The sequence below is a fragment of the Triticum urartu genome, chromosome 3A (genome assembly GCF_056163025.1).
Source record: "Triticum urartu cultivar PI428250 chromosome 3A, HENAU_Tu73, whole genome shotgun sequence".
NCBI classification, from domain to species: domain Eukaryota; kingdom Viridiplantae; phylum Streptophyta; class Magnoliopsida; order Poales; family Poaceae; genus Triticum; species Triticum urartu.
The window spans coordinates 581,645,256-581,658,075 of NC_141875.1; the positions used below are offsets into that span (position 1 = coordinate 581,645,256).

The window sequence follows — 12,820 nt, forward strand, 5'->3', positions numbered from 1 at the left end:
ACATAAGCCATGATAACAATGATATCCTATTTTAACAGAAATAACAGGCATGCCTACCACAGGTCTATGTTTATCTTTAGCACAAGGTTTAGCAATTCTAGCAGTTTCACCTTCTAACTGAATAACATGCCCATCTATATTATCAGACAAGAGATCTTTAACAATAGCAATATTAGGTTCTACTTTAACTTGCTCAGGAGGTGTATAAGTTCTAATATTACTTTTACGAACAACAGTTGAAGCTTTAGCATGATCCTTTATTCTAACAGGGAAAGGTGGTTTCTCAATATAAGAAGTAGGAACAATAGGATCATTATAAGTGACAGTCTTTTCTTCAGCTTTAATAGGTTCATCTACTTTTACTTCTATGGGAGGATGATATTTAAACACTTCTCCTTAGGGTGATCAACATAAGTAGCAAAAGTTTCACAGAAAGAAGCTACTATCTCAGAGTCAAGTCCATATTTAGTGCTAAACTTACAGAAAATATCGGTATCCATAAAAGATTTAACACAATCGAACTTAGGTGTCATACCTGACTCCTTACCTTCGTCGAGGTCCCAATCTTCAGAGTTGCATTTAATTCTATCAAATAAATTCCATCTAAATTCAGTAGTCTTCATCATAAAAGAGCCAGCACAAGAAGTATCAAGCATGGTGTGATTGTTATCAGAAAACCGAGCATATAAATTTTGAATAATCATTTCTCTTGAGAGCTCATGATTGGGGCATGAATATAACATTGATTTAAGCCTCCCCCAAGCTTGAGCGATGCTTTCTCCTTCGCGAGGCCAGAAATTATATATATAATTGCGATCACGATGAACAAGATGCATAGGGTAATACTTTTGATGAAATTCCAGCTTCAATCTTTTATAGTCCCATGATCTCATATCATCACATAGCCTATACCATATCAATGCGTCTCCCTTCAAATATAAAGGGAAGACCTTCTTCTTAGCAACATCATCGGGTATACCTGCAAGCTTAAATAATCCACAAACTTCATCCACATATATTAAGTGCTCATCAGGATGCTTTGTTCCATCTCCTGTAAAAGGGTCAGCTAGCAGTTTTTCCATCATACCCGAAGGAAATTCAAAAGGAGTTTAATTTTCAATAGGTTCAGTAGGTTGAGGAGCAACTCTTTGCTCTACTGTACGGGGTGAAGATACCCCGAACAAGCCCCTCAGAGAATTACTTTTCATAGTAACAAGTGACAGTAAATTTCAGCACACTATATAAATTTTCCTTACCAAATTCCACCTACCAAAGGTGCTACACTCCCCGGCAATGGCGCCAGAAAAGAGTCTTGATGACCCACAAGTATAGGGAATCTATCGTAGTCCTTTCGATAAGAGTGTCGAACCCAACGAGGAGCAGAAGGAAATGATAAGCGGTTTTCAGCAAGGTATTCTCTGCAAGTACTGAAATAAGTGGTAACAGATAGTTTTGTGACAGGATAAATTGTAACGAGCAACAAGTAACAAAAGTAAATAAAGTGCACCAAGATGGCCCAATTCTTTTGTAGCAAAGGACAAGCCGGAACAAACTCTTATAATAGGAAAAGCGCTCCCGAGGACACATGGGAATATCGTCAAGCTAGTTTTCATCACGTTCATATGATTCGCGTTCGATACTTTGATAATTTGATATGTGGGTGGACCAGTGCTTGGGTGCTGTTCTTACTTGAACAAACATCCCACTTATGATTAACCTCTATTGCAAGCATCCGTAACTACAACAAAAGTATTAAGGTAAACCTAACCATAGCATGAAACATATGGATCCAAATCATCCCCTTACGAAGCAACGCATAAACTAGGGTTTAAGCTTCTATCACTCTAGGAACCCATCATCTACTTATTACTTCCCAATGCCTTCCTCTAGGCCCAAATAATGGTGAAGTGTTATGTAGTCGACGTTCACATAACACCACTAGAGGCTAGACAACATACATCTTATCAAAATATCAAACGAATACCAAATTCACATGACTACTCATAGCAAGACTTCTCCCTTGTCCTCAGGAACGAACGTAATTCCTCACAAAGCACATTCATGTTCATAATCAGAGGGGTAATAATATGCATATAGGATCTGAACATATGATCTTCCACCAATTAAAGCAACTAGCATCAACTACAAGGAGTAATCAACACTACTAGCAACCTACTAGCACCAATCCCGACTTTGAGACAAGAATTATACAAGAGATGAACTAGGGTTTGTTGATGAGACGGTGCTGGTGAAGATGTTGATGGAGATTGCCCTCTCCCGATGAGAGGAGCGTTGGTGATGACAATGGTGATGATTTCCCCCTCCCGGAGGGAAGTATCCCCGGCAGAACAGCTCTGCCGGAGCTCTAGATTGGATCCGCCAAGGTTCCGCCTCGTGGTGGTGGAGTCTCGTCCCGAAAGGTTCCTTCCTCATTTTTTTCTCATCGAAAGACTTCATATAGGAGAAGATGGACGTCGGAGAGCCACCAGGGGGCCCACGAGGTAGGGGGCGCGCCCTAGGGGGGGGGCGCCCCCCACCCTTGTGAGCAGGGTGTGGGCCCCCTGGCCTTCATCTTTGGCGAGGATTTTTCTTTATTTATTTTAAGATGTTCCGTGGAGTTTCAGGACTTTTGGAGTTGCGCAGAATAGGTCTCTAATATTTGCTCCTTTTCCAGCCCAGAATTCGAGCTGGCGGCATTCTCCCTCCTTATGTAAACCTTGTAAAATAAGAGAGAATAGCCATAAGTATTGTGACATAAAGCGAAATAACAGTCCATAATGCAATAAATATCGATATAAAAGCATGATGCAAAATGGACGTATCACGGCTAAATTTTCCTTAGCTTGCACCATCTCCTCCCGCACGCGTGCCACTTCCGCATCATGCTGGGCTTTATCCGCCGGCTCTACCGCAACGGTTAACAGAGTCGCCAGCTTATCCATGAGGTCCATGAGAACCTGAGCCGGGGGGCGTGCTGGGTCTCCTGACCCGGCAGCAGCCGACCCGGTGGCCGCCGCTGTCGATGCGGTGGAGTTTTTCCCGGGCTGTGTCCCTGCCATAAAGACTCCGGCCCAATTCAGCGGCTCAAAGGGGTCTAGAATACTGCTGCCATCGGAACAGCCCCCGAGCATGCCGTCTTGCAGTTGGTACAACGAGTCCGTCTCACCTGTTGATGATGCAGTATCAGAGCAGATAGTCATCTCCCCGCCTTCCATCGATCCTTCGGAGTATTCACCGCCATGGACGTAGCCTACGAAAGCATGCTTCACAACAGATTGAACACGGGCTGACCCGGCGCGCTGAGCCATTTCGATGAGGTTGGTGTGGACGTCCGGCTCAGGGCCTGTCTCGCCGATCCGGCCGATGAAGACGTGAATTCCGCCGAAGGGGACCCGATACCCGTACTCGATCGAGCCGGCCTCGGGGCCCTAGCCTTCGTCGTCGATGTAGAGTTTGCCGCGATGACTATTGGTCATCCGGCCCACAGCGTATCCCTTGAGCCCTTCGAAGTTGCCCTTCAAGAACTCAAATCCACCGTGCGCTGGCCCCACGGTGGGCGCCAATTGTCGTGGAGTTGACACGGCAGATGTCCTAGAACAAGGACTTAGTCGTACGGCCATCGCACTAGGAAGCTTAAAGGGGTTGATCGGGACAAAGGACACACGAGAGAGTTTTTATACTAGTTCGGCCCCTTACGATGAAGGTAAAAGCCTACGTCTAGTTGGGATTGGTATTGCAGAGGTTTCAATCTCCAAGGGGCTAAACTCGCCGGCTTGGTTATCGACTTGGTTGTTTCTTGCCCTAAACCGCCACCGGGTCGTCCCCTTATATACACGGGTTGACACCAGGTGGCTTAAAGAGTCCCGACTGGCTCATAATCGTGTCCGGCTCGGTGACTTCTTTTACATGCCTTTCTGTACAAGTATTTGCCGTCCATATGGCGGTTTACAATAACGGGCCTTAAGCCGGCCCGAGGCCCTTGGGCTTTTTATATGTTTAGTAAACTATCATCTTGATTGCATATTGGGCTTCTTAGGTAATCCGCCATTAGGGCTGACCCGGCCCCTCCTGGGCGGGTCATACTGGTAGTAATATCCCCAACACCTTCCATGTAGTAGGAGTAGGAGGGAAGGAAAGGGAAGGGAAAAGGAGAAGGAAGGAAGGGGGCGCCCCCTCCCTAGTCCAATTCGGACCAGCCCATGGGGAGGGGTGCGGCCACCCTTTGAGGCCTTTCTTTCCTTTCCCGTATGGCCCATTAAGGCCCAATACGTATTCCCATAACTCCCCGGTACTCCCGAAAATACCCGAATCACTCGGAACCTTTACGATGTCCGAATATAGTCGTCCAATATATCGATCTTTACGTCTCGACCATTTCGAGACTCCTCGTCATGTCCCCGATCTTATCCGGGACTCCGAACTCCTTCGGTACATCAAAACACATAAACTCATAATATAACCGTCATCGAACTTTAAGCGTGCGGACCCTACGGGTTCGAGAACTATGTAGACATGACCGAGACACGTCTCCGGTCAATAACCAATAGCGGAACCTGGATGCTCATATTGGCTCCTACATATTCTACGAAGATCTTTATCGGTCAAACCGCATAACAACATACATTGTTCCCTTTGTCATCGGTATGTTACTTGCACCTACGAAGATCTTTCGATCGTCGGTATCTCAATACCTAGTTCAATCTCGTTACCAGCAAGTCTCTTTACTCGTTTCGTAATACATCATCCTGCAACTAACTCATTAGTTGCAATGCTTGCAAGGCTTATAGTGATGTGCATTACCGAGTGGGCCCAGATATACCTCTCCGACAATCGGAGTGACAAATCCTAATCTCGAAATACACCAATCCAACAAGTACCTTCGGAGACACCTGTAGAGCACCTTTATAATCACCCAGTTACGTTGTGACATTTGGTAGCACACAAAGTGTACCTCCGGTGAACGGGAGTTGCATAATCTCATAGTCATAGGAACATGTATAAGTCATGAAGAAATCAATAGCAACAAACTAAACGATCAAGTGCTATGCTAACGGAATGGGTCAAGTCAATCACATCATTCTCTAATGATGTGATCCCGTTAATCAAATGACAACTCATGTCTATGGCTAGGAAACTTAACCATCTTTGATTCAACGAGCTAGTCAAGTAGAGGCATACTAGTGACATACTGTTTGTCTATGTATTCACACATGTATTATGTTTCCGGTTAATACAATTCTAGGATGAATAATAAAAATTTATCATGATATAAGGAAATAAATAATAACTTTATTATTGCCTCTAGGGCATATTTCCTTCAGTCTCCCACTTGCACTAGAGTCAATAATCTAGTTCACATCACCATGTGATTTAACATCAATAGTTCACATCACCATGTGATTAACACCCATAGTTCACATCGTCATGTGACCAACACCCAAAGGGTTTACTAGAGTCAATAATCTAGTTCACATCGCTATGTGATTAATACCCAAAGAGTACTAAGGTGTGATCATGTTTTGCTTGTGAGGGAAGTTTAGTCAACGGGTCTGCTACATTCAGATCCGCATGTATTTTGCAAATATCTATGTCAACAATGCTCTGCACGGAGCTCCTCTAGCTAATTGCTCCCACTTTCAATATGTATCCAGATTGAGACTTTGAGTCATCTGGATCAGTGTCAAAACTTGCATTGACGTAACCCTTTACGACGAACCTTTTGTCACCTCCATAATCGAGAAACATATCCTTATTCCACTAAGGATAATTTTTACCAATGTCTAGTGATCTACTCCTAGATCACTATTGTACTCCCTTGCCAAACTCAGGGCAGGGTATACAATAGGTCTGCTACACAGCATGGCATACTTTATACAACCTATGGCTGAGGCATAGGGAATGACTTTCATTCTATCTTCTGTCGTGGTCGGGTTTTGAGTCTTACTCAACTTCACACCTTGTAACACAGGCAAGAACTCCTTCTTTGACTATTCCATTTTGAACTACTTCAAAATCTTGTCAAGGTATGTACTCATTGAAAAACTTATCAAACGTCTTGATCTATCTCTATAGATCTTGATGCTCAATATGTAAGTAGCTTCACCGAGGTCTTTCTTTGAAAAACTCCTTTCTAACATTCCTTTATGCTTTGCAGAATAATTCTACATTATCTCTGATCAACAATATGTCATTCACATATACTTATCAGAAATGCTGTAGTGCTCCCACTCACTTTCTTGTAAATACAGGCTTCACCGCAAGTCTGTATAAAACTATATGCTTTGATCAACTTATCAAAGCATATATTCCAACTCCGAGATGCTTGCACCAGTCCATAGATGGATCGCTGGAGCTTGCATATTTTGTTAGTACCTTTAGGATTGACAAAACCTTCTGGTTGCATCATATACAACTCTTCTTTAATAAATCCATTAAGGAATGCAATTTTGTTTATCCATTTGCCAGATTTCATAAAATGCGGCAATTGCTAACATGATTCGGACAGACTTAAGCATAGATACAAGTGAGAAACTCTCATGGTAGTCAACACCTTGAACTTGTCGAAAACCTTTTTGCGACAATTCTAGCTTTGTAGATAGTAACACTACTATCAGCGTCCGTCTTCCTCTTGAAGATCCATTTAATCTCAATGGCTCACCGATCAATGGGCAAGTCAATCAAAGTCCATACTTTGTTCTCATACATGGATATCATCTCAGATTTCATGGCCTCAAGCCATTTTGCGGAATCTGGGCTCATCATCGCTTCCTCATAGTTCGTAGGCTCGTCATGGTTAAGTAACATGACCTCCAGAACAGGATTACCGTACCACTCTGGTGCAGATCTCACTCTGGTTTACCTACGAGGTTCGGTAGCAACTTGATCTGAAGTTACATGATCATCATCATTAGCTTCCTCACTAATTGGTGTAGTAGTCACAGGAACATATTTCTGTGATGAAGTACTTTCCAATAAGGGAGCAGGTACAGTTACCTCATCAAGTTCTACTTTCCTCCTACTCACTCCTTTCGAGAGAAACTCCTTCTCTAGAAAGGATCCATTCTCAGCAACGAATATCTTGCCTTCGGATCTGTGATAGGAGGTGTACCCAACATTTTATTTTTGGGTATCCTATGAAGACGCACTACTCCGATTTGGGTTTGAGCTTATCAGGTTGAAATTTTTTCACATAAGCATTGCAACCTCAAACTTTAAGAAACGACAGCTTAGGTTTCTTGCCAAACCATAGTTCATACGGTGTCGTCTCAACATATTTATATGGTGCCCTATTTAACGTGAATGCAGCTGTCTCTAATGCATAACTCCAAAATGATAGTGGTAGATCAGTAAGAGACATCATAGATCGCACTATATCTAATAAAGTATGGCTATGACGTTCGGACACACCATTACACTGTGGTGTTCCAGGTGGCATGAGTAGTGAAACTATTTCACATTGTTTTAACTGAAGGCCAAACTCGTTAACTCAAATATTTTACTTCTGCGATTATATCGTAGAAACTTTTATTTTCTTGTTACGATGATTCTCCACTTTACTCTGAAATACTTTGAACTTTTCAAATGTTTCAAACTTGTGTTTCATCAAGTAGATATACCCATATCTGCTCAAATCATCTGTGAAGGTCAGAAAATAATGATATCCGCCGCGAGCCTCAACACTCATCGGACCGCATACATCAATATGTATATTTCCAATAAGTCAATTGCTCGCTCCATTGTTCTGGAGAACGGAGTTTTAGTCATCTTGCCCATGAGGCATGGTTCGCAAGCATCAAGTGATTCATAATCAAGTGATTCCAAAATCCCATCAACATGGAGTTTCTTCATGCGCTTTACACCAATATGACCTAAACGGCAGTGCCACAAATAAGTTGCACTATCATTATTAACTTTGCATCTTTTGATTTCAATATTATGAATATGTGTATCACTATGATCGAGATCCAACAAACCATTTTCATTGGGTGTATGACCATAGAAGGTTTTATTTATGTAAACAGAACAACAATTATTCTCTAGTTTACATGAATAACCGCATTCCAATAAACATGAACCAATCATATCCATGCTCAACGCAAACACTAAATAACATTTATTTTAGGTTCAACACTAATCCCGAAAGTATAGGGAGTGTACGATAATGATCATATCAATCTTGGAACCATTTCCAATACACATCGTCACTTCATCCTTAACTAGTCTCTGTTCATTCTGCAACTCCCGTTTCGAGTTACTATTCTTAGCAAGTGAACTAGTATCAAACACTAAGGGGTTGCTATAAACATTAGTAAAGTACACATCAATAACATGTATATCAAATATACCTATGTTCACTTTGCCATCCTTCTTATCCGCCAATTACTTGGGGTAGTTCCGCTTCCAATGACCAGTCCCTTTGCAGTAGAAGCACTCAGTTTCAGGCTTAGGCCCAGACTTGGGTTTTTTCACCTGAGCAGCAACTTGCTTGCTGTTCTTATTGAAGTTCCCCTTTCTTCCCTTTGTCCCTTTACTTGAAACTAGTGGTTTTGTTTACCATCAATGCTTTTCTTGATTTCTACCTTCGTCGATTTCAGCATCATGAAGAGCTTGGGAATCGTTTCCGTTATCCCTTGCATATTATAGTTCATCACGAAGTTCTACTAACTTGGTGATGGTGACTAGAGAATTCTGTCAATCACTATTTTATCTGGAAGATTAACTCCCACTTGATTCAAGCGATTGTAGTACCCAGACAATCTGAGCACATGCTCACTGCTTGAGCTATTCTCCTCCATCTTTTGGCTATAGAACTTTGTTGGAGACTTCACATCTCTCAACTTGGGTATTTACTTGAAATATTAACTTCAACTCCTGGAACATCTCATATGGTCCATGACGTTCAAAACGTCTTTGAATTCCCGATTCTAAGCCGTTTAAGCATGGTGCACCAAACTATCAAGTACTCATCATATTGAGCTAGCCAAACGTTCATAACATCCGCATCTGCTCCTGCAATAGGTTTGTCACCTAGCGGTGCATCAAGGACATAATTCTTCTGTGCAGCAATGAGGATAAACCTCAGATCATGGATCCAATCCGCATCATTGCTACAAACATCTTTCAACTTAGTTTTCTCTAGGAACATATCAAAAATAAAACAGGGGAGCTAAACGCGAGCTATTGATCTACAACATAGATATGCTAATACTACCAGGACTAAGTTCATGATAAATTTAAGTTTAGTTAATCATATTACTTAAGAACTCCCACTTAGAAAGACATCCCTCTAATCTTCTAAGTGATCACGTGATCCAAATCAACTAAACCATAACCGATCATCACGTGAAATGGAGTAGTTTTCAATGGTGAACATCATTATGTTGATCATATCTACTATATGATTCACGCTCGACCTTTCGATCTCCGATGTTCCGAGGCCGTATCTGCATATGCTAGGCTCGTCAAGTTTAACCCGAGTATTTCTGCGTGTGCAAAACTGGTTTGCACCCGTTGTAGATGGACGTAGAGCTTATCACATCCGATCATCACGGGGTGTCTGGGCACGACGAACTTTGGCAACGGTGCATACTCAGGGAGAACACTTTTATCTTGAAATTTAGTGAGAAATCATCTTATAATGCTACCGTCATAACTAAGCAAAGTAAGATGTATAAAAGATAAAAATCACATGCAATCAAAATATGTGACATGATATGACCATCATCATCTTGTGCCTTTGATCTCTATCTCCAAAGCATCGTCATGATCTCCATCGTCACCGGCATGACACCATGATCTCCATCATCTTGATCTATATCAATGTGTCATCACATGGTCGTCTCGCCAACTATTGCTCTTGCAACTATTGCTATCGCATAGCGATAAAGTAAAGCAATTATTTGGCACTTGCATCTTATGCAATAAAGAGACAACCATAAGGCTTCTGCCAATTGCCGATAACTTCAACAGAACATGATCATCTCATACAACAACTTATATCTCATCACGTCTTGACCATATCACATCACAACATGCCCTGCAAAAACAAGTTAGACGTCCTCTACTTTGTTGTTGCAAGTTTTACGTGGCTGCTATGGGCTGAGCAAGAATCGTTCTTACCTACGCATCAAAACCACAACGATAGTTTGAAAAGTTAGTGATGTTTTAACCTTCTCAAGGACCGGGTGTAGCCATACTTGGTTCAACTAAAGTTGGAGAAACTGACACCCGCCAGCCACCTGTGTGCAAAGCACGTCGGTAGAACCAGTCTCGCGTAAGCGTACGCGTAATGTCGGTCCAGACCACTTCATCCAATAATACCGCCGAACCAAAGTATGACATGCTGTTAAGCAGTATGACTTGTATTGCCCACAACTCACTTGTGTTCTACTCGTGCATATAACATCAACGCATAAAACCTGGCTCAGATGCCACTGTTGGGGAACATAGAATTTCAAAAAATTTCCTACGCACACGCAAGATCATGGTGATGCATAGCAACGAGAGGGGAGAGTGTTGTCTACGTACCCTCGTAGACTGAAATCGGAAGCGTTAGCACAACGCGGTTGATGTAGTCGTACGCCTTCACGATCCGACCGATCAAGTACCGAACACACGTCACCTCCGAGTTCTGCACACGTTCAACTCGATGACGTCCCTCGAACTCCGATCCAGCCGAGTGTTGAGGGAGAGTTTCATCAGCACGACGGCGTGGTGACGATGATGATGTTCTACCGATGCAGGGCTTCGCCTAAGCACCGCTACGATACGATCAAGGTGGATTATGGTGGAGGGGGGCACCGCACACGGCTAAGAGATCAAGAGATCAATTGTTGTGTCTTTGGGGTGCCCCTGCCCCCGTATATAAAGGAGTGGAGGAGGGGGAGGGCCGGCCCTCTCTATGGCGCGCCCTAGGGGAGTCCTACTCCCACCGGGATTAGGATTCCCCTTTTCCTAGTAGAACTAGGAGCCCTTCCATGTAGTAGGAGTAGGAGGGAAGGAAAGGGAAGGGAAAAGGAGAAGGAAGGAAGGGAGCGCCCCCCTCCCTAGTCCAATTCGGACCAGCCCATGGGGAGGGGTGCGGCCACCCTTTGAGGCCTTTCTTTCCTTTCCCGTATGGCCCATTAAGGCCCAATACGAATTCCCCTAACTCCCCGGTACTCCCAAAAATATACCCGAATCACTCGGAACCTTTCCGATGTCTGAATATAGTCGTCCAATATATCGATCTTTACGTATCGACCATTTCGAGACTCCTCGTCATGTCCCCGGTCTCATCCGGGACTCCGAACTCCTTCGGTACATCAAAACACATAAACTCATAATATAACCGTCATCGAACTTTAAGCGTGCGGACCCTACGGGTTCGAGAACTATGTAGACATGACCGAGACACGTCTCCGGTCAATAACCAATAGCGGAACCTGGATGCTCATATTGGCTCCTACATATTCTACGAAGATCTTTATCGGTCAAACCGCATAACAACATACGTTGTTCCCTTTGTCATCGGTATGTTACTTGCACCTACGAAGATCTTTCGATCGTCGGTATCTCAATACCTAGTTCAATATCGTTACCGGCAAGTCTCTTTACTCGTTCCGTAATACATCATCCCGCAACTAACTCATTAGTTGCAATGCTTGCAAGGCTTATAGTGATGTGCATTACCGAATGGGCCCAGAGATACCTCTCCGACAATCGGAGTGACAAATCCTAATCTCGAAATACGCCAACCCAACAAGTACCTTCGGAGACACCTGTAGAGCACCTTTATAATCACCCAGTTACGTTGTGACATTTGGTACCACACAAAGTGTTCCTCCAGTAAACGGGAGTTGCATAATCTCATAGTCATAGGAACATGTATAAGTCATGAAGAAAGCAATAGCAACAAACTAAACGATCAAGTGCTATGCTAACGGAATGGGTCAAGTCAATCACATCATTCTCTAATGATGTGATTCTGTTAATCAAATGACAACTCATGTCTATGGCTAGGAAACTTAACCATCTTTGATTCAACGAGCTAGTCAAGTAGAGGCATACTAGTGACATACTGTTTGTCTATGTATTCACACATGTATTATGTTTCCGGTTAATACAATTCTAGCATGAATAATAAACATTTATCATGATATAAGGAAATACATAATTACTTTATTATTGCCTCTAGGGCGTATTTCCTTCACGAGTACCCGGTCCCGCCGGACATGCGGGTGCCCGGGGCTTGGAGGATCAGCGCCGGCGGCGTGCCGGTGCCACCACCACCCACCGGGGCGGGGCGGCGTGCGGAGATCGCACGTATCCACACGTCCCTGCCACGGGGGGCGAGGGAGGGGCCACGGTACGTCCCCGACAGCCCGCTCTGGGAGCCCTACTTCCGCCGCCGTCACGCCGAGCAGCTCGAGGCCACCAACGGCGTCGTACCCTCCGGCAGGCTCGACTCCGAGGGCCGGCGCCGGTGGTGGGGCGTGCCCGACCGCACGTTGGAGGCCGTCCTCGAGTACATCGAGGGCGGCAACACGCCGCGCCTCGAGTACCCCGCTCCCCCGTCCTTCTCACGCTGTCGTGGAAGCTCCTGGACGCCGAGGCGCATGGAGCGGCCCGGGGCGTCCTCCTCCTCGTCCGGCCGCTCGTCGGGCTCTCCCTGCCTCCGCCCCGTCAAGCCGGAGCCCCAGGACACGTCTGTCAGCGTGCGCACCTGCAGCTCCGGCGTCCGCATCGGCGACTCCGCCCCCCCACCGGCCGCTTTGTCCTCGTCGAGCCCAAGCCGGAGCCCGGCCTCCCCGCGGAGTACGAGGAGATAGCCCGGCGCGGT

The 12,820-nt window shown here is 44.4% G+C and overlaps 1 protein-coding gene across 1 annotated transcript in view; it reads left to right on the forward strand.

Annotated features, from left to right (window-relative positions):
• Positions 1 to 12,809, forward strand: part of LOC147980632 (uncharacterized) — a 47,424-nt gene extending 34,615 nt beyond the window's left edge. The window contains exon 2 of the mRNA XM_087516929.1: positions 12,195 to 12,809. Coding sequence (XP_087373055.1) covers positions 12,195 to 12,809 — 615 coding nt within the window. The remainder of the gene's footprint in view (positions 1 to 12,194) is intronic.
• The last annotated feature ends 11 nt before the right edge of the window (positions 12,810 to 12,820 follow it).